At 43.0% G+C, this 22116-nt stretch overlaps 1 protein-coding gene across 1 annotated transcript in view; it reads left to right on the top strand.

Annotated features, from left to right (window-relative positions):
* Nucleotides 1-452: 452 nt before the first annotated feature.
* Nucleotides 453-22116, top strand: part of Herc3 (HECT and RLD domain containing E3 ubiquitin protein ligase 3) — a 92409-nt gene continuing 70745 nt past the window's right edge. The window contains exon 1 of the mRNA XM_059257899.1: nucleotides 453-709. Within this exon, the coding sequence (XP_059113882.1) occupies nucleotides 478-709 (232 nt within the window). The 5' untranslated portion in view covers nucleotides 453-477. The remainder of the gene's footprint in view (nucleotides 710-22116) is intronic.

A 22116-nucleotide genomic window follows, 5' to 3' on the forward strand; every position in this document is an offset into this window, starting at 1 on the left:
CATCTCCGTCCGCCTAGTGACGTGTGCAGTGACTCAGCCAATCCCCTGGACTCTGCTCGCCACCATTGACATGTGAACCATGCTTTTTTTTTTCTGTGTTCACTTAGTAACGTAAGGAAGATTTATTTAAAATTGCATTTTGAGTGTTAGTAAAACCCAAAACAGCATCTTCATTACTTGTAGCTACTTTTGACAACTGACATGTTCTGTTTTAAGATGCAAGACATGATGATTATTAGGAGAGCACCACTTTCAATTATCACAAAAGTAATGGATTGTGTTACAAAGTTTTCATCAGCTGTTACATCCTTGGCTAACATGAGAGGGTTATTTTAATTGGTTGAATTTGTTACTTCATTTCTTCTGACATTTTTTAAAACTTGTTTTTTTTAAATCATTTTTTCCCTACCCCCCCCCCCTTTTTTTTTTAAACAAAACTGTCTTCTAGGCTCTATGACTCCCTGAAGGATAAGAACCATGCTATGCTGGGGGTATTGGTCTCTGGGCCAACCAGGCATCAGCTCCAACCTGCGCCCCGGCGGAATCGTAGCCGAACCCCAGGTCTGCCGCTTCGTATCCGACAGGACCATCAAGGAAGTGGCATGTGGCGGAAACCACTCAGTGTTCCTGCTGGAGGGCGGAGAGGTTTACACGTGTGGAGTCAACACCAAGGGGCAGCTTGGCCATGAGAGGGAAGGCAACAAGCCGGGTGAGTGCCACTCCTGCCTCGGTGGTCAGGACCTTGCTAAAGCAAACGGTAGCGGATCCTTCCTGGCCAAGCCCTCTGCTTCGGGGAAGCTCTGGCCCCTTCCTGCAGCGCAGTATTCCCCACTGAACTGCGTCTAATTTAAGCTATGGAATGGAAAAATAGAGTTGCTTCTTTTAAACTTATTATACAACATGCAAATCAGGCTTGAGAGGTGATTTTCCCTAGTAATTGAAAGCTAAGACGTGACACTTTTAAACAGGGAGTCCTCACGTGATCAGTATCAGAGGTTTTCCTCCCCGATTACCTCTTCCTTTCATTTCGGCAACATGCTTTTCTAAAGCCTTTGGTGCTGAGCACTGTGCGGGACGGTGCGAGCTGAGAGGAGGGATGCCGGGATGAGCTAAGCCTGTGATCCTCGTGGCAAGTGCTACGTGGATGTTTGGGTGCCGGCTTGTGACAAGTAGGCTGGGGTGAAGTGGAGAGGTGAGGTGGGCAGAGCAGGAGGGATGAGTAGATGTTTGACCCTTGAGCATCTGTGTCTGTGTGTGTGCCTGTGTGTCTGTGTGTTCCTGAGTACTGAGTGTACTCAGGGGTGTAGGTAGACAGGTGTGTGTGTGTGTGTGTGTGTGTGTGTGTGTGTGTGTTCTTGAATACTGAGTGTATGCTGGGGTGTGGGTAGACAGGTGTGTGTGTGTGTGTGTGTGTGTGTGTGTGTGTTCCTGAGTACTGAGTGTACTCAGGGGTGTAGGTAGACAGGTGTGTGTGTGTGTGTGTGTGTGTGTGTTCCTGAGTACTGAGTGTACTCAGGGGTGTAGGTAGACAGGTGTGTGTGTGTGTGTGTTGAATACTGAGTGTATGCTGGGGTGTGGGTGGAGAGGTGTGTGTGTGTGTGTGTGTCTGTGTGTGTGCCTGTGTGTGTGTGTTCCTGAGTACTGAGTGTACTCAGGGGTGTAGGTAGACAGGTGTGTGTGTGTGTGTGTGTGTGTGTGTGTGTGTTCTTGAATACTGAGTGTATGCTGGGGTGTGGGTAGACAGGTGTGTGTGTGTGTGTGTGTGTGTGTGTGTGTGTGTGTGTTCCTGAGTACTGAGTGTACTCAGGGGTGTAGGTAGACAGGTGTGTGTGTGTGTGTTGAATACTGAGTGTATGCTGGGGTGTGGGTGGAGAGGTGTGTGTGTGTGTGTGTGTGTGTCTGTGTGTGTGCCTGTGTGTCTGTGTGTTCCTGAGAACTGAGTGTACTCAGGGGTGTAGGTAGACAGGCGTGTGTGTGTGTGTGTGTGTGTGTGTGTGTGTGTGTGTATGTGTATGTGTGTTACTGAGTACTTAGTGTACTCAGGGGTGTAGGTAGACAGGTGAGTGTGTGTGTGTGTGTGTTACTGAGTACAGAGTGTACACCGGGGTGTGGGTGGACAGGTGTGTGTGTGTGTGTCTGTGTGTGTGCCTGTGTGTCTGTGTGTTCCTGAGTACTGAGTGTACTCAGGGATGTAGGTAGACAGGCGTGTGTGTGTGTGTGTGTGTGTGTGTGTGTGTGTGTTACTGAGTACTTAGTGTACTCAGGGGTGTAGGTAGATAGGTGTGTGTATGTGTGTGTGTGTGTGTGTGTGCATGTATGTTACTGAGTACTGAGTGTACTCAGGGGTGTAGGTAGACAGGTGAGTGTGTGTGTGTGTGTGTGTGTGTGTGTGTGTTACTGAGTACAGAGTGTACGCCGGGGTGTGGGTGGACAGGTGTGTGTGTGTGTGTGTGTGTGTGTGTGTGTGTGTGTGTGTTACTGAGTACAGCGTGTCCCCCGGGGTGTTGGTGGACAGGTGCACCAGTGCTGTGCTGAGTCTCATAATAAGGGGGTAGGAAAGGCTAAACAGAAAAGGCAGGAGCTCATCAGTGTCCTTACATTAGTGCTTTTCATTTATTTCTGACAACCGGGGTGCATTTTCCAGGCTGTCAGGTGACCTCTTTTTCTTCTCACTTCATCATTATAGAACTAGGTTTGACACTCAGTGGACGTATAGTGTAGACTTGTGACCTTAGAGAGGCAGTGCTGAGGTGCGCCTCCTGGACTGTGCTCAGGGTCCATTAGCACACTTGGGAGCCAGTTCCTTTGCTCCTTGCTGTCCCGTTCACCCAGTCCAGATCCCGTCTAGACAGCAGCTTCACTAAAGAGCAGCCGTGGGGGCTGGAGGGATGCTGCAAAGAGAATTGCTGCTTTCCCCAGCACCGGTATCACGTGGCTCAGAACCTCCTGTAACTCCAGCTCTAGGGGATCCAATGCCTGTTTCTGGTCTCCAGGCACACACGCGGCCCATACTCACACAGACAAACATGAATTCACATAATTTTTTAAAAGAGAAAAGCCCAGGGATGGTGTCCTGTAGCCCCAGCATCTGTGGGCCTGGAGGATGAGGAGTCCCCATCTGTATTGTTGAGGGGAATTGCACCAGATGACCTGACTTGTTTCCTCCGTATGTACTTTAGGCTGTGGCGTGTGACTGTGCCTCACTGTTTCTCTGCCCAAAGGCCAGTCTTTAATCATGACTTCGTGTTGAACATACAAAAGCAACAGACCACAGGATTGGTTTTAGAGAGAACTGGGAAGTTTGTGGGGTTTGACAGTGAATGCTTGTAATCTTAGCACTTGAGAGGTAGAGGCAAGAGGACCCAGACTTCAAGGCTGCGCTCAGCTATGAAGCAAGTTGGAGGTCAGCGTGGGCAGTGTGAAACTCTGTCCCCTGCCCCAAATTATGAGGTGTATGAGAATGCTCAGTGGCCTTCCTCTTGTTCACTGTCTGCACCTGAATTCCCACTTGGAAAGCGTCCACTATGTGTGCTCATGTGGATGTAATTGCAGCTTTCCTAACATATTGCCCTGATTCTTGGGATTTTAGGGAATGGGTTTGTAGACTTACCTATCCACCAATGTCCTTTTATACAATGCATCTAATATGAAGTGTTCAAATGACTGATTGTTCTGTGCAGTATAATACAGTGAGAAGTGTCAATAATTAATAAATGAGTAAATCATATTTATTATCTTTTACTAATTAGTATATATAGTAATATATGTACTATATATAATACATATATGTTACTATGCAGTAATGTATATACCAATTAGTATATATATAGTAATATATAACTACCTTGAAGGCGGTGGGAGATTTTTGATTTTTACTGATGGACTTCTTGGTGGAAAACATTAAAAAAGGAGATCTTTTTCTACTTCCTCTTACAACTCACTGTCTCACATTAAGCTCCTTAACATCCCATTTCTTCAGGTGAGAGGCACAGTGAATGCCTACCCACGGAAGCCTGCCCTTCTTAGGGAATGTTCGTGTTCAGACGGGAATTAGGTACCCTGGACTCACCTTACCCCACTGATTTATTTTTTTACATTTGTGTGTATTTGTGTGGGGGGTGGGAGTAGGGGTGTGGGGGACACATATCTGGAAGCCCAGGTACAACCTTGTAGAGTCGGTTCTTTCCTTCTTTTATGTGAGATTGAACTTGAGTTGTTAGGTTCTTCAGCAAGTGCTTTTCATCTCATTGGCCCCACGCTCGTCTTGAAGGACTGTGCTCACCTGGCCAGCTCTTGCAGGAGAGTATTCTGGGAGCTGGATGATCATTCCAATCCTAAAGATAGCAAAGCTGGGGAATTTCAAGCTAGGTAACCTAGGACAGGCATTGCTTACCCTGTCTGACGCACGTGTCCATTCTGGAGGTGGTCTGCACTGCTGTTGTTGAAAGCAGTGTCACCAGGCCCTGCCTCAAGCACCAGGCGTCATGCCTGTTGTTTGCAGTTCTCTCTAGCAGTTGAAAAACTAACCCATCTCTGGACTCTGCCTGAGCTGAGGGTCTGAGAACTGGCCTGGTCTTTTTACCATCAGGAAGTTAGTGTAGCCCTAGACAGGATTCTTTCTGAGCTTCAGTTCCCTTTTCTGTTAAAGGAGGAGACTTCTTGTTCTGGTATTGTAGGTTTTTTTTGGGGGGAGGGGGGTATTGTTTGTTTTTGACACATCTTCCGGCTGGTTGGTAACTTCTCTGTGAAACCAAAGATGACCTTGAACAACTGAGGTCCTGTCTGCCTCCCAAGTGCTGGGATTACACCTTTGTGCCACCCTCATCGTTGTTCATGGCCCTGCCTCTGGCAGCTGTCTTCACTGTAGAGGTGGGGGTGCACACATCTCTCACTGCACATCTTAAATCCTGGGGTGGTGGCTGCAGGTAGGAAAAGAAACCGAAGCCGAGTGGCAGCCAACCTTAGAAGATGCTACAGTGCATGGTTGGGAGTACGGTCTCATGTTCCCGGAGAGCCTCTGGATACAGTTCGTGGAGCTAGTGGTAACCAGCTGGGCCTCTGGAAGTTAGTGGACAGCATGGAGCAACCTTCTGTCTGCTTATGTTGGAGCTGGGCCAGCACCTGCCACAGCCATGGCTGGGTGGTGGCAGAAGAACAGAGAGGAACACCAAGAAGGCCTCAGGAGTCAGCCAGGGGTGCTGGGCCTGCCGGCGAGCTAACTTCGTGATAAGTCAGACTCCTGTGTAAATTACAAGCGAATCCGGAGACTTCTGCTCCAAGTTAAGCTAGTATGTTAATTATAAACCCCACAGCAACTGTGGAATACTGCCTCTGAATGGAGAGACGTGTGGGTGGGTGCCTCCCTCTCTTGCTTGAACTTTTTCATGGTGTTCTAAATCTGGGTCCCATGGGATTTATTTTTAATGAGTGAAAGAAAGAGATTGAGCTTGCTTGCTCTCTGTGCTGGTTGGGAATCTTTACATGGAGAGCTACCAGCCAGAGAAGGGCTGCAGGGGGCTGCGGATGCACATTGGTGCATAGAACACTTGACGAGCATGCACAGAGTCTGGATCCAGCCTCCCGTACTGGGGGAAAGAAATGAAGGGGAGGTGTTGTAGAATATTATTTCAAGGTGTGTTACTTTTGTATATGCTCTGGAACGTTTGTTTAATGATGCAAAGATGTGTTTGGTTAAATGAAGTTCACCTGTGGTCCAGGAGGCTGCGTCAGCAACTGGCTGACAGGAAGTGGTGGGGAGGAGCCAGGTGAGAAAGGGTTTATAAGGAGGGTGAGGAGACGCAGGAGGGCTTTTTGGAGGACACGAACAAGGAGAGGAGGTGAGCTACTTGCTATTCAGCCTCTCTGAAGAGCAGAATTCCACCTTAACCTTTGAACCTTGAGTTCTTTAGAGGGAGACAGGTTTAGTTAAGTTCCCTGCATAGCTTTGGGAGAGTTGGAGCTGTAGGGAATTCTGTTAGGCCCTTGCAGCCTAACCTGTGCTGGTAGTGGCGGAGTTGCAGTTGCTGATTCAGACAGCTGTGGCTTAAAAGGCAGCAGCCATTTGAAAAAAAAAAAAAAAAAAAAAAAAAGACCACAGGGAGGGACCTTGTTGTCCTGGCATCAGAATGGTCCTTCAAGTGGCACTGGGAAGGAAGCTGCGTGGAAGCCCTTTGCCAAGAGGGTGTTCTTGTGAGGGCCAGGTGGAGATCTCAGCTCACATTACACAGCTCAGTTGCCTTTGGAATATGAAGTTGTCTCAGAAATGAGTATGTGATGATGCACATCAAGGCTTTGAAAACGTGATGAGAAGTGAGTTGGAGTTATTCTATAGGCTCTAAGATCTTAGATACAGAAATAGTTAATGTGCCCTTTTCTGGGCTGCAGACAATGTGAGAATGGAGTCTTATTTTTTGTCGATATTCATTACACTCACATCATCTACAGCAGTGAAGATGGAGATCTAGTGGAGCCATGGAAGACTCATTGCTTTGCCTTAAAATTTTGTGTCTTGAAAATCCAGTGACTCAAGGAGCTATTGACTCTGACCTGTCAGGGAGGAACGTTGGGTGGTCTCAGGATGGAGGTCCTTGGTTTGGCATTGTGCCTTCAGCCCGTCTAGCTGGTTGTCAAGGTTGTTTACCACTTTGTCTTTAACTGGAATGGCACTTGGACTTGGCTTTTTGATATATTCTACAGATAATCCATGATGGTTTTTTTTCCTCCTTGAGATTATGTTTGGCTGTAGATGCCCCTGAGGCTCCATGTTTTCCTCAGACTGTCATTTTTCAACTTCTCAGATCAGTAATGCACCTCCGTCTCTGTATGTGACCAGAAGGGGTGATTTCTTTTTGAAGAATTATTATGTGTACGTGTGTATATGTATGGGGGTATGTGCCCATGAGTGAAGCTGTCCATTGAGGCCAGAAGAAGGCATCAGAGGCCCTAGAATGGAGTTACAGGTGGTTGTGAACTGCCCAGTTTAAGTGTTGGGAACCTAACTCAGGTCTTCTGCAAGAACAGTACATGCTGGTAACCTCTGAGCCGGCATTCAAACAGCAACAAGTGGGTATTTCAAGGATAGGCCAAATATGGCTATGCCAGGAATCTGTCTAACTGTCTAAGGAGTGGAGGGTTCTTGCTTAGGTGTGTGTGTTTGTGTGTGAGACATATCCATTTGCAAATAGGCCAAGGGCACGCAGGCCTGAGATAACTGGAAGTATTTTCCTAACAACTTACTAAGTTTCATCTAAACCCACTGTCCAACTATCCTGGGACCTGGTTCTTCTGCATTGTGTCTTTCCCTTCTTTCTCCAGCCTACATTCTCATATTGGCCTCCCCCTCCCCTCCCCATTGAGATAGCTCTACTGATTAGAGGCATAGTAGGATTATTACTAATTCCTTAATGTCCTTGTCCATAGTTTATTCATAATTTCATAAGACATAGAGTTGCAGAACTGGTGGTATAGGGAGACTTGTGTGTTCCCTGTCCTTTGTAGTAAAAAAAACAATCAAGGTTAATTTTCCCTGCTCAAATTATATTTTATAAGCAACTTAATTTATAAGTGAAAAGTAAGTAAATATTGAAACTTTTTCGTGAGCTCATGTTGTTTGTGCCCATTAACTATTGCTTCCACCCTGCTGTCAGCATCCCACCCCTTCCTTCCTTCACACACACTGATTTCCACAGATGTGATTTTGGTGTAAGCCAATCCTCGTGTTGTTAGGGATGTCTGAATTTGTATAAATATCTTTTAACCTTTCTTCCTGTCTTGAATAGGCAGGAACTGTGGTGGGTGCAATAAGTTTGATTGAATTTGACTCTGTTAGACTTCTAATTATGCGTAGACAGCCTGGGAACCTTTTATAGGGAACCCCAAGGGTGACAGTTTATAACAAGTCTTTAATGCCATGTTTGAGTCATAGCTAGGATTCTTTCTCTGCACTTCCTGGTTAGTTTCTTCCTTTCCTGTAGGGAATTTAAGCCAATTCACACACATTTTGTATTCCATCTAAGCACTTCCGTAATGCCATCACTGAATGGAATGACTCTGCTGTTTGATGAATGAGGTTTATAAAGAAGAATGTCCGAAGGCCTCAGTTCCCAGAACTGTGACTACTGCTGCTGTTAGACTTTCAGCTGGAGTGTTTGGTTTCTCTTGGCATTTGAAGGATGTGACAGTTCTTGGTGAAAAGCGTGCTAGCTGAGCTGAAAGGAGACAGAAACGATCCAGTACTGACTCCATGTTGTTGAAGTGTGTAACTCTGGTGTAAAAGGCAGAAGTCACCATAGGAAATGTCTGGATTCAACACTGCACTAGCTAGGCTCCCCTTGCTTCCCACTTGAGTGGCAGGTGGCCCCGGAAGCTGCATAATCCTCTCTGATGGGGATGATGATGGTAGTCAACCCAATGCTCATCGTTAGTAGGCCGGTGGACCACCTTCTGGTGGGGTTGATCAAAATTTACTAACTTCTGCCTGTGACAGTCATTCTACTGTCTTTAAATACAGTTGAGGTTTTAGAAAATAATACTTATTAATTATCATACACCTTTATGTGAAGAGTTATTGGCGTTTTGTAATCAGCATTATTTTAGAAAATAAACTGTGGCTGGCATCGAAGAGGCTCCGCTTGCTTGTCATTGCAAGAGTGTTTTACCTATTCCAAGCTGTCATCTGTGCTATGATTAGCTTTTTAAAGCACATTAATCCTCATGATGGCTCTAAATTAGGTCAGTATTACTGTCTAAGTATAAAGTATATGTAAAGGACAAAAGAGTTGAGTTTGGGATGACAATTGGGTTTTAATCATTCTAGGATGTTTGTCCATAGACACCTTTAACAAAAGATTTATTTATTTTTATTTCATGTGTAAGAGTTAAGTGTTGGCTTGTCTGTGTGTTTATGTATCTCTTGTGTGTCTGGTGTCCACAGTGATCAGAGGAAGGTGTCAGAACCTGTGGAGCTGGAGTTACACGTGGTTGCACACCACCATGTGGGTGCTGGGAAGGAACCAGGGTCCTCTGCAAGAACAGCCAGTGCTCCTAACCGTTGAGCCACCTCTCCAGCCCCCACACAAATGTCTCAGGCGGAATAGGCCTTCCTGATAGGATTTTATTCTCAAGTTGTTTCTCTTGTTTAGATTTACTTTCTGTTCATCCTCCTGGAAAAAAAGAAAGAGGATATGAGCCTGACCACAAAGGAGCTTGCATTTTTTAACCTACTAGCTAAACACTAACTATAAATATGGTACTTTGTTAAAAGGCAGGGAGAGACAATTCTCCTTTCATTGATAGCATCATTAGACAACTGTTGTCAGCTGCATGCTTCTTGAACAATGTACATTGGCTTTTTTCCTTTAGGACTGGATCTTTCATTTGTCTGGAGCCCATCCATAGGGCCCAGCTGGCTGGTCAGCAAGCCCAAGGATCCTCCTGTGATGCAGTCAAGGAGGTCATTATCCAGACATTGTGTTGTTTGGGTACCCCAGCCATTAGAATCATAAACCTTTTTACTTTATAAGTTACCCAGCTTTAAGCACTTGGTTGTAGCATCATGAAACTATAAAACAGTTGTATTATACAGTAGAAATTTCAACGTATATTTTAATAATGTTAGATAATTTGTCAAATGTTGGTACATGTAATAGGCTTTCTTTTGGGCCACCAACCAGCTCCCAAATCATGACATGGTGACTTATTACTAGTTATGAATGCTCGGCCTTATCTTAGCTCTTATTTTAATCTGTTTCTCTTTATCTGAGTTTTGCCTCAGGGCTTTTTAACCTTTATTTCTATATATCCTACTTTCGCTGCTTCCCGTGTCTGGCTGGCAGCTGCTTGGCTTCTGGCCCCAAGAATGTCCCTCTCATTCTCCCTCTTTCTTTACTCCTCCTTCTCCCTGCCCGCTAGCCCCACCTATCCCTCTTCTGCTTAACTATTGGGCGTTAATTTTTTTTTATTAGACCAATCAGGTGCCTTAGGCAGGCAAGGTGAAACAAATGCAACAGATCTTTACATAATTAAACAAACACAGCACAAACAAATGTAACACATCTTCACATCAATAACAAAGGCAGCAGAAATAAATGTAACACATCTTTATTTAGCTAAAATAATATTCCAAAATAGGAACATTTACTTAGAATAGTTTACAAAGAATTTCAAAGAGCTGCAAAGTATCTGCCAACTAAATATGCAGGCTAATATATTGAGAAACAACCTAGATTTATCAGAATCAAGAGTTTGTCATCATAAATTTTGGGGGTCCCTGCAAACACTTGTGGCCATCAGGGAAATGATTGTCAAGAGGCAAGAAGGAAATCTGGTTCAACATGATTTAGTTAGCCAGTGCTGGTTCAAACTTCTAGAGTCTAATACCAGGCATTTATTTTAGCCGTATTTAAGTGCAGTGCAATTTTGGATAAGTTTGCGGATGACAGTTAATTCAGTCCCATGTGTACAACAAAGCTTAAGACATGTTTCCATTGAAACTCTTTAGAAAGTACACATGGCTTCTTCCATAAAGCTGGGTTCTGTTGGCTCACAAACAATGCTCAAGGTAAGGGTTTAGGGAGAATGACTATGGTAAACATAATGCCTATGGGAGTCAGGATTGACCTGGTCATAAGATAACAGAAGTTACTTAGGTTGTTGTAAAGTACATATGATATATCTCATAAGGATGGGTTTTATAAACTGAGAAGCAAAACCCAAGATGCAGGGCAAATATAATATTCAAGGGGATTTGCATGAAGCTTGGCCCTACAGCCAGCAAAAGATCATCAAGTAATAAAATACATTAATTCCCAGAATCCCAGGTGGAAGACAGGTAAATATCTCCTTCCTTTAAAGAGATAAACATGCATGTTTAACTTTTTCTGGTTTCCCTAGTGCAGAGGGTCCAGCCTTCTGCAGGTCAGAGAGAGACTGGAAACAAGATGCAGAGTTGGTGAGAAAAACAGACTTTTTTTTTTTAAGGGATAAAAGCTTTTTTTTTTTTTTTTTTTTTTTAAATGTATTAGTCTTTTTGTCTTTGGTCTACTGTATTCTTGTTTGTTCTGTTCTTCTACCCTGATGTTTCCCTTCTGCTTCCCTGATGAATTCCTTCTACACTACTTCCTGATGTCTTCCTTTTTTGTGTTTCCTTCTTCATCTTTCCTGGTGTGTGTTTTCCTTCTCTTTTCTTTTTATTTTTTCCTTTACAGTTTATATACTCCAGCAGAATCTTTCAAGCATTATAAAAGTTACAGAGTAGTTACGTTTTGTTTTTTAAGTGAATAATTACAATGAATACAAGTATAAAACAGCATGTTTTTCATATTCCTTACATGATTAAACATTTTGGTAAAAAAGAAGACTTCTCTTAGATCAAGAGCCTTTCAATCATAACTGTTTACATAGGCAGTAGTTTTTGTAATTGCCAGAAAAACAGGTTACTAGTTTCACTTTTCATATTTTAGAGTTCTGTCTAGTTATCTTAACTAACCATTCAATTCTCTGTTTTCTAGTTACATGAAGTCAATTGTTTAAAGCTTTGCTTTAGCTATGATGCACCAAAACCCATGACATTTCCCAATATCAAAAAGAACTTGAGTTAACTCCTGGGACTCAATTGTTTTCCTTAATCATTAACCTAAACCATAGTCTTTACTATTCCTCTAGAGAAACTTGTAAATCCTAGCTGTGTGACACTTCCTTGTTTTTATTTTTTATCCTCTACAGCCCCTGCTTTATTGGGGCAGGGATAGCACTTTAAACAGTACAGCTTAAGAGGAAATCATCTTCATAATAATCCACAGTAAAAATGCCCAGTAGAATAGGATATTTCCATGAGATAATCACACTATATTAACAGCATTGGGGATCCCCACATTTACGTCATGCCAGGTACCAGAGAAAAATGGTAGCAGCAAACATATAAAGGCACAGCAACAGCAAGAGATATTCTAGAGTCGAAGCCGTCGGGGCCTTGCCTATCCGAGATTCACCCACAGTGCCTTTCATTCTGGTGGCAATCTCCTGAAGTCAGTTGCCACCTGCTGCTCCTCTGACATGGCTGTTGGCACCCTAGTGGTTATCTGTGTGCACAGGGACCTCTTACCCTCTCCAATAAATGAGAGATTATCAAAATTGCCAAGCTACAACATCACTACTGCAACACAAAACTTCAGAATTAAGTGGTATTTTTACTCACTGAAGTTAAGGAACATTGACAATGTATTGACCAAAGGCCGAAGCTGCAGCTTCTCAGAGCTGCTAGAGAGCGTGTGTCCTATAGCTGTTAAGCTTAGCTGTTAAGCTTATTGAAGATCAGAGTTCAGTACTTGGAATGGCCTGTCTTAGACCTAATTAACTGTGGGGCAACTTAGTTTGGCATGTTTAGGGCTTTATCATGTAGCATGTGGTGAAGTGCCTTAGATGATAATCTTTACAGGTGTACATTCCATCCCCACCTAGTCTGTAAACTAAAAGGTAGGACTGGACCAAATTTGTTGTGCTCCAACAATATCTAGAACAGTGAGACCAACAGTCTGGTTCCTCAGGAAATGTCTGCTCAGTGACTTTCCCTCTCTCAGCAGCTATCGACTGCTCCAAGCTCCTCGGTCAGTATGTCAGGGTCCTCTCCCTACTCCATGCTGGGATTTTTAACTCGTTTGATCTTGTGCATGTAACCACAGTTGCTTTGAGTTCATGCATTCAATATTCGTGTGATGTGCAGAGCTAACCATCTTCTGGGTCTTTCTTTCTTTCTGCCCTTTCCTCTAGGATGGTCCCTCAGCCTTAGAGGTATGTGTGTAGGTCACACTTCATAGCTGAGCACTCATAGTCTCTCATCCTCAGCATTTTGAACAGTTAGTAGTCTCTGAGTTTACCACTACCCACTGCAGTGAGAAGCTTCTCTGACCAAGGTAAAAACAGCCAAATATATGGACATAACATAAATATTTAGATGGCAGTTTGACAACATTGAAAGCAAAACAGCATCTGTAGATTCTGCCCTAGGGCCTGTGGCTTGCCTAACCATGTGTTTTGACCATGTTTATAGTGCCAGGCATGAATGCCCTTTTGTGGAGCAGGCCTCAGATCTCAATTTAGAGTGTGGTTGTTTAGCATGCATGCCACTCTGACGCCAGTGGGTGCATCTTGCCTGGTAGGTTTGTATTGTAGGATGAAGGGTTCGGTGTTAGCTAAGACTGTGGTTGGTACCTTTTCTTCCCCAGCACCCTGCATAGTGTTTATTTCCTCTATCCAACTGCACCTTTCTGCTGTTAACCTCTCTCTCCATCCCCCTAATGATCCCCCTCATTGTCTCTGGTAACTGCTACTCTGCTCTATTTCTTTCAAATCAACTTGCATAGCTCCCATATTTAGGAGTGTTTGTTTTGTGCCTGATTTATTCACCTAACATAATATCTTCTAAGCTCATCCATATTTCCCTATACCACAGAATTCCATCCTTTTTATGGCTGAATAATATCTTATTATGCAAAAATTCCAAATTTCCACTATCTGCTCAGCCATTGTTGGATGCTTGGTTAGACCCATACCTTGGCTGTTGTGTATCTCTGGATATATCATCCCGTTGTCTCCTGACCTGCTGGGCTTCTGCCTAGAAATCTGTCACTCTAATTCTGTTATATGTGGCTTGAAATTTGTTCTTACTTCTTTTAGAAGTTTCCCTTTGTCTTTGACTTTTGATTAAGTTAAATCTAATTGGAGTTGTGATGCACTTGTCCTTCCTGAATATTGGCAAGTTTTAGTTCTCATTAAATAGATATCAGGTGGCTTTCTCCATTTCTTTTTCTTCCTGTGGAATTGTGATGATTTGTTCCTTTAAGGCTGTTCTGTCAGCTTTACTTCTTCCCTGTTTGTTTGTTTTCATTTAGGGAGAGCATCCAGCTGTCCCTGAACTGTCCACCCTTTGCACCTCCCTCTTTAGTACTGACATCATAGGCAGGTGTTCCATACTTAAGCATGGCATTGATATTTACCTATTTATTTCCTTCCTCTCTAAGTGAGTCAATTTTTTTGACTTAATTTTACATTCTCTTGCTTGATCTAGTCTGGTGCTGTGGCACTCAATTATATTTTCTATTTCATGTGTTGGAGTATTGGTTGGTTATGGTGTGTTCATGTCAACCCTGTATGTGGGTACCTTAGTGACCTAGGCTGTCGATGTTTGTAGTGTGGTACAGTTTTGCTGAGGGTGGCCCTCTTTACCTGTAATATTGGCTTTCAGGTGGGCATTGGCATATATAGCCACTTGCTGTGTGCCAGCTTTTATGATGTGCAGATCTACCTGTTTCCTGGGAGTCAACTGGAATTTCAGCCTTTCTTGTCATCCTTCGGCTCCGAGCCGCTGTTAGTTAGGTGCTGCAGTCACCCATGTAACTGTGGTGGGATGAGAGAAGAGATTCAAGACAGAGATATATTCTAGCTACTGGCTTCCGAGGCAGGACACCTGGTTACAAAACGGCAGAGAACTGGGCTGATTTTCCCAGAGTGAAATTCTCCTAGTTCCTGACTGGGTACAAACACAAGTATGTTTTGGACCTTAGTGGAGAGAGGTATTTAAACTTGTGGATATTTTGTGGATGGGAGGAAGGGGGTCTCATTGTTCCCAGTGGAATTTCATGTATTCCCTTTGCTTTTCTATGCTTCATTCCTATTCACATTTGGGCTATTTTGGTTCAACATGTCCACATAGTAACTCTGCAGAATTCTCTCTGCATAGATACATACACATATGTCTATGTATGTTCAGGGAATACCTGAGGCTATGCGTGCTACTGTAGGCATACATGCTGCCTAGTATAGCTAGAATCTGTATTGATAACATTTAGAAATGTACAGTGTTGAGCAATATTCTTCAATCTCGAGCATCTTTAGGAAATAGGGCTGGGATAGCTAGAGAACCTGCACTGTTCAAGGTGAATGACAGTGGTAAGACACTCAAAGTTTAGTGGCAAACAGATAGATTAAGAAGAGGAGGAGGAGGAGGAGGAGGAGGAAGAAGAAGATAAAAATGGGGGCTGATGAGATTGCTCAGTAGGTAAAAGTGTTTGACTTGAGGTCTAGCCCCAGGACCCACATGGTGGAGGGGGAGAACTGACTCCCCAGAACTGTCCTCCTGACAATCACACGCCTGCTATGGAACTTCTGTGCCTGTGTGCACACATACACACATTAAATATAACACAAATTTCAAGAATGGAAAACGCTGGAGAACAGAGGATAGGGAAAAGACTACCTCGGCACACTGCAGAAAACAGAATGAGTGACCGAGGTAATAGACCGAGGGAAGGAGAAAGCGTCTTGGAAGGCATATATTATAATATCAGTTAAGAGCAGGTTGTGTGTGTGTGTGTGTGTGTGTGTGTGTGTGTGTGTGTGTGTGTGTGTGTTTTGTGTGTGTTTTATGCATGTGCAGGCCAGAGGTTGACACATGAGTTCTCTATCACTCTCCATCTCACTGTTTTGAGACGGGGTCTCTGCACCCGGAGCATACTGATAGAGCTTGCTTATATCTCAGCAGAACAAACAGAGAGAAGGAGAGCCCAGGCCAGAAGGTCAGAAGTATGACCCTTGGTGCCTACCCCTTGGTAATCCACATCCTCTTCCTCTGTCTAGGCCTCACTACCAAACACTTGCATAAGCCCTTGAGGCAACATCATCATTAGGGTCCATCAGCTCACACCTCTGAGCCTATGGGTACAGTTCATACTAAAACAAACAAGTGTCAGTAGGGAAGCTTGCTATGAAAACTCCAGCAGGGAGGTGGTTGTTGGAGTTCTGGGAGGAGGGGAATGAGCCCACGGGTGATCATGTATAGATCCCAAGTTGTGGAACATTAGCAAACCCAAAGTGCAGCATGCATGCCTTCCACCTCAGGTGTGGGTCACAGCATCCCCATAGGGTTGTGCTGTCCCATCATCGAACATTCAAGGTGCAGGAGACTGGGACCAGCTGGCTGAAAGCTTGTGGCCTGCCCCATCCAGTCTTGAAGAACAAGATAGCTCAGGATAGCTATGACTTTCTGGCCACAGGACATAGCCTGTGGTTGCTACACCACAAAGGCAAAAAGAGGACTTGCAATGACACACAGACCCTGCTCTGAACGGTTGGTGCATGGCCAAAGCAGCCACGTGACTGACCTCCTTAGAGGAGACTTGCCCTCTTTTTAACTACCTTCTTATGATGCCGCCATTAAAGAATTACTTTTCTGTGGAGACTGTTGTGCTATTGATTAGACCAGCTACTTTAAATATTTACATACAAATTATCCATTTTTGCATTTTCATTTTTCTTTGTCCTTTATATTCTTCTTCCATTTCTTCTTGTAATATCTGATTTCTCTGTTTTGCTGTTTATTTTCTCGAGAAAGGTTTCCCCCACAGAGCTTAGTCTGGCCTCAGTCTCCAGTGCTGGGACTTTAGGTCTGAAACACCACACCTAGCTTTAATATTTACTTTTAAATTCTGTCTCCTTTTTTTTTGTTTGTTTTTTGTTTTTATTATTCCATTCTTTAATTAGACAGTTTTCTGTTTTTTCCCCTCATGTTTCCTGATTTTAATTTTTTCATCATTTTTATTGTTTGTTTTTTTTTTCCTAGATTTCCTCTAACTCTTTTCTGTTCCTTGTTTCCTCTTCCGATTACATTTCCCTCTTATCTTTATTTGTATGTTTTTTTTAGTATTGTTCTCTGATGTTGTTTTTATTTTTTCATATTCCCATTCTTACTAACTAGTGTCTTCTTACTTCATGTAGTATTGTCTTGCGCCAACCCCATGTTACTAGAGTTGTAACCAGGTTACTTCCTCAATTAGTTTTCTTCTGTGAGTGGGGCCAGGGATCATGCCTGGTGCACTGAGGACACTGGCTGAGAGTTAGCTGTTGAAGCACAGTTGTGAGAAGTCACACCCCAAAGCTGCTACAATGTAGGTCTTCCTGAATTTTGGCAAATACTTCCAGTGACAGAATCTGGTGACTTAGAGCTTCAAACCAGTAACTTGGCCCCAGAGGCATAAATCCCAGTTTAGAAACACAAGAAATATGGGGATGAAGGACCAAGGTAACGTGAGTCCTCCAAAAGTTCAAAATTCTATAGTAGTCAAATCCAGTGATAGTCAAGCTGATGATGTTCAGATAACTCAAGATTGATGAAGAAGCTGATTAGCAAATTCAAGAAGAGCGTGAACAAGCAAGCACCAGAACAGACTCAAAGCAAATACAAGTGAACAGCTGAATGGAAACTGGGAAGATGATGTAAGATGTAAAAGCGGTTGGGGGTTGGCTGGAGAGTTGGCTCAGGGTTAAGAGCACTTGCTGCTGTTCCAGAGGACCTGATTCCCAGCACCCACATGGCAGTTGACAACTTCCTTAACTCCTGTTCCAGGGCATCCTTTGCCACCTTCTGGCCTCCACAGTTACTGTACACATAGAGTACACAGACATATGTACAGGCAAAACACCATATACATACAATTAAAAAAAATTTAAAGTGATTAAGAGGCTGGAGATACAGTTTAGTTGGTGAAGACCTTGACTAGCCTGAACGAGGCCCTTGGTTGAATCTGTAGCATTGTATAAGCCAGGTGGGATAATGCACACCTGTAATCCAAGCACTTGGGAGGTAGAGGTAGGAGGATCAGAAGTTCAAGGTCATCCTTGGGCATGTAGGGAGTTCAGGGCCATGACTAGAGACACTGTCTCAATATTATTATTATTATTTTTAAGTATTAAGCAATTCAAAGGAATTAAAACTTCTGGAAAAAAATCAAATTGAAAATTTGGAAATGAGAAGTTCAGTCAGTCAAATAAGAAGCTCAATTGGAAGTCTCACTGATCCACTAGATCAAGTGGAGGTAGAATATAAGGGTACAACAATGGCAGAGAGGCATCAGAACATCCACAGAGCGGGGGGGGGGGGGGGGGGACGGGGGACGGGACAGACAATGAAGGATGTACCAAACCTATAAGACCTCTGAAAGACCATTAGAAGGTCAGATTTGTGAGCCGTGGATCTACAAGGAGAAGATGCACAATTTAAAGGCACAGAAAACATTGCATAAAGTTATAGATAAAAATTCCCAATTTGTGAGAAAGAAGTAGACACTTAGGGGGGATTTTTAGAACTTCAAAAAGACAAGACCATGAAAGAATGTCTGTGTATCACAGTGTAGTAAAACATCAATTATATAGACCACACCATCAATAACTCTTGAAAGCTGCAAGAGGAAGATGAGGAATTACATACGAAGGCCCCCTCCCCCTCCGAGAGAGAGACAGACAGTCACACACACGGGAGAGACAAACCCATCAAGAACAGCAGAGTTCTCTTAGGAATCCAAAAGTAGGAAGGCATGGACTAATCTACTTCGGGCCCTGAAAGAAAATAACTGCCAACATCTGTTACTGTGTGCAGCGAAGCTGTCCTTCAGAACTGAAGGAGGAGTAAAGACCTTTCTTCATAATCATGAGTTATAAGAATTCAGTCATTAAACCTGAGCTCCAGAAGACAGAGTAAACACAGGTATGCAGTATACCCATATGGGATTTGGATGTAAAAACAACACTCAATTGTTTTCTGTCTGTAGCAAACTCACATTGTTGGCAAAGATAAGACCAGCATGAAAGGGATAGGGTGGGTTAAAAAAAAGATTACAAGTCAGTGGAGTCTGAAAGCAAACAGGTGTACTGGATTTTCTGGTAAGGCAGACTCCAGTCCATTGTTGGAAAAGAACAACAAAGATCACTTAAGGTTGGTGGAGGGAATGATCCTTCAAGGTTACCCAAGCTTTATAACCATGTGCACTGAACGTTGGTACTCCAAGTTTCTAAAACAAACACTACTGAATTTAAAGGTTCAGATGGACCCCTATGCAGTAATGGAGGATGACTTCAATACCCCACTTTAACTAGGTTACCTAGACTACATCCCCAAGTCATCAAAGAAACATTTTGGGGTTAAACAGCACAATGCTATGGATTAAGTGGGCTTAAGTTACATCTGCAACTTCAGAATATACATTCTTCTCAGCAATTCATGGAATTTTCTCCAAAACAGGTCATATTTTAGACACAAGTCTGAATAAATCGAAGAAAATTAAAACATCTTTCATTTTATCACATCATAATGAAATAAAATTAGAAATCAACAATAGAAACTATAAAATATATGAACATAGAGATTAAATGAAGCATTTGAATGATTAGTTGGTCATTGAAGAGACTGAAAAACTTAAAAAGTCCTAGAATCAAATAAAATAAAAACAACATAACAGAACCTGTGGAATATAGTGAAAGTAGCCAGAGAGAGGTGTTTATAGCTATAGGCCTGAGGCAGTCAGCGTCAGCAGTGACTCTGAAGGGGTGTTATGGTGGTGCTTATGGCTGGCTGCCGCCCATGGCAGTCGTGGAGAGTGCTGGATTCTGCGGTCGCAGAAGAATCACGAGCCATGGTTACCTTTTTAGAGCTTTATTAGGAGGAAGGAGAGAGAAACAGAAAGACAGACCATGTGGAGGGGAAGTACAGAGGGAATACGGAAAAAGAGAGCCCTTGGGAGAACACGCCTGCTTTTTATGCTGGGACACTGTCGCAGGCTGATGACGTACGTAATAAGGACAGACTCAAATAATAACCTATGAGGGAAGAGTAAGATAAGTGTGTTTAGTGAAACAGAAAGAAAAGGAACAATACAAAGAATTAGTGTAACAGAGTGAATCCTTGGAAAAAATAGACCAGATTATCAAACCCATAGCCATACTAACCAAAAGACAGATGAAGACACCAGACAATTAAGAGATAAAGAAGGTTGTAGCTTGAGTTTTCCTGTCTTGCCCACAGTCAGGACAAATCTCTCTCACCCGCCAGCCAGTCCCACAGCCGCTCAGACCCAACCAAGTAAACACAGAGACTTATATTGCTTACAAACTGTATGGCCGTGGCAGGCTTCTTGCTAACTGTTCTTATAGCTTAAATTAATCCATTTCCATAAATCTATACCTTGCCACATGGCTCGTGGCTTACCAGCATCTTCACATGCTGCTTGTCCTGGTGGCGGCTGGCAGTGACTCCTTCTGCCTTCTTGTTCTTTCTTTTCTCCTCTCTGTTAGTCCTGCCTATACTTCCTGCCTAGCCACTGGCCAATCAGTGTTTTATTTATTGACCAATCAGAGCAACACATTTGCCATACAGAACATCCCACAGCAGAAGGTGACTAAAATACCACTGAAACCCAGGATCAACCCAGGGGCATTTCGAAAACTTATATTTCAATAAATGAGAAAATCTAGAAGTTTCTAGATGTGTAGGACTTACCAAATTAAACCAAGAGTAAAGAAAAAAAAAAAAGCAAAGATATTAAACTGCTAATAAGGAAATCTATTAGCGAAGAAAAGCCTGGTCTAGCTTGATTCACTGCTGGTTTCTACCAGATTATGGACACAGCTGTTCTTTTTTAAAAAAAGTCCCACAAAATACAGAGGAAGTAAAAACTTCCAAACTCATTCATGAAGCCAGTATTATTTTGGGGTCCAGACTGGATAAGATCACAGCAACAAAAAAGGAAACTACAGACCAATTTCCCTGATCAACATAAATGGCAAAATCATCAGTAAAATACCTGCAAACTGAATTCAGCAGCACAACAAACATAGTAAATGCAGCGAGTACATAAATATGTCAAGGACAAAACACTACATGATCATTTCAGTCGCTAGAGTAGACTCCTTTGGACATTCAACATCTCATGATGGTAGCTCTGAAGAGACTATGAATAAAAGACTCATGAGGCCACGGAATGGGGAAATGGGTGCTTTTTCCAAAATCAGTCACAAGGCAAGGGGTCTGTCACCATTCTTCTGTACAATGCTTGAAATCTTAACTGGAACAACAAAGCAAGACAGAGGCAAAAAGCAGACAGTATGGAATACCCAGGGTCCGTGGGATTGCACTACATCAGGGGCGGGATATCTGAGGGAAAAAAATTTACACTATGCTCTTATGTCTGTTAACTTTATTCCTCTAAGACAAAATTCTATCAATACAGCTATAGCTCCATCAGGCATTCAGGACAAGAATAAATATAGATACACCTAACTCTTTATCCGTCTACTTTATTTCTCTGGGATGAAATCCTGTGTACATAGCATCAGTTCCGTCCAGTTCCCAAGCTCATAGTCCTGCTAAGGACTACACTCCTAAGCTTCCAGCCTCATCTTCGTCCTCCATTCCCTCCTCCTCCATTTCCATTACTCTCTACTCCTGGCACACAGAAAACTCTTACCCTCTATGGAACCTCTACTTCCTCTCTTCTCTCTAGCCATGTCATGCTGTCCATTTCTACAGAAAATGCCTGCCATTTCTTTCCCTGGGCACATGGTTCTTTGTCTCTTCAGGAATGTTCCTCCACCCTACCTTCTGCCTTGATATGTAAAAACCTGTTTCATTCTCAGTCAATTGCTCTGGAGAGCCACTAGGCCTCAAGGCAAGGAGATGGTCTGAGCTTCATTTGCACAAGAAACAAAGCTATGCATCTCCCCAAGCTTGTTTTTGCCTGTGTGACCTTATCCAAGTCCTGGCTGCCAACAGGGAAGTTTAGCAGATCTGGGGAGCTGAACTGTTAGCCAAATGGTCTGGAAATATTTTGGCATGCAAGAATTTCATAGCAGAAGACAGCTGAAATATTAAAGGCTGGATAACACCAAATATTCATAATAAATGGCTTGCCTTTTGACAGACCCTTGGCTGGTCAAAGTATAGCTTTAATACACAGTTGAATCTCTGTAACATATTCTTGCGGCCTGCAAGAAGACAGAAAAGATATCAAACAGTACATATTTGCTGGTGTTATGATCCTACACTCCAAAGACTCTAATGATTCCACCAGAATTCTTTTGATAAACAATTTTAGAAAAGTTTCAAAAAAATCAACATACAGTTAGGTATCTTTTTTTCTACACAAACAACAAATAAGGCAGAATTAGGAAAACAATCCCATTTACAACAGCCACCTAACCCCTACCCCTGCCAACCAGAGATGTGGAAGACTTTTTTTTTGGTTGTTATTTTTGAGATTTTATTTTAATTACATTTCTCCCTTCCTTTTTCTCCCT

Source organism: Peromyscus eremicus, chromosome 3 (assembly GCF_949786415.1).
Source record: "Peromyscus eremicus chromosome 3, PerEre_H2_v1, whole genome shotgun sequence".
In the NCBI taxonomy this organism is placed as follows: domain Eukaryota; kingdom Metazoa; phylum Chordata; class Mammalia; order Rodentia; family Cricetidae; genus Peromyscus; species Peromyscus eremicus.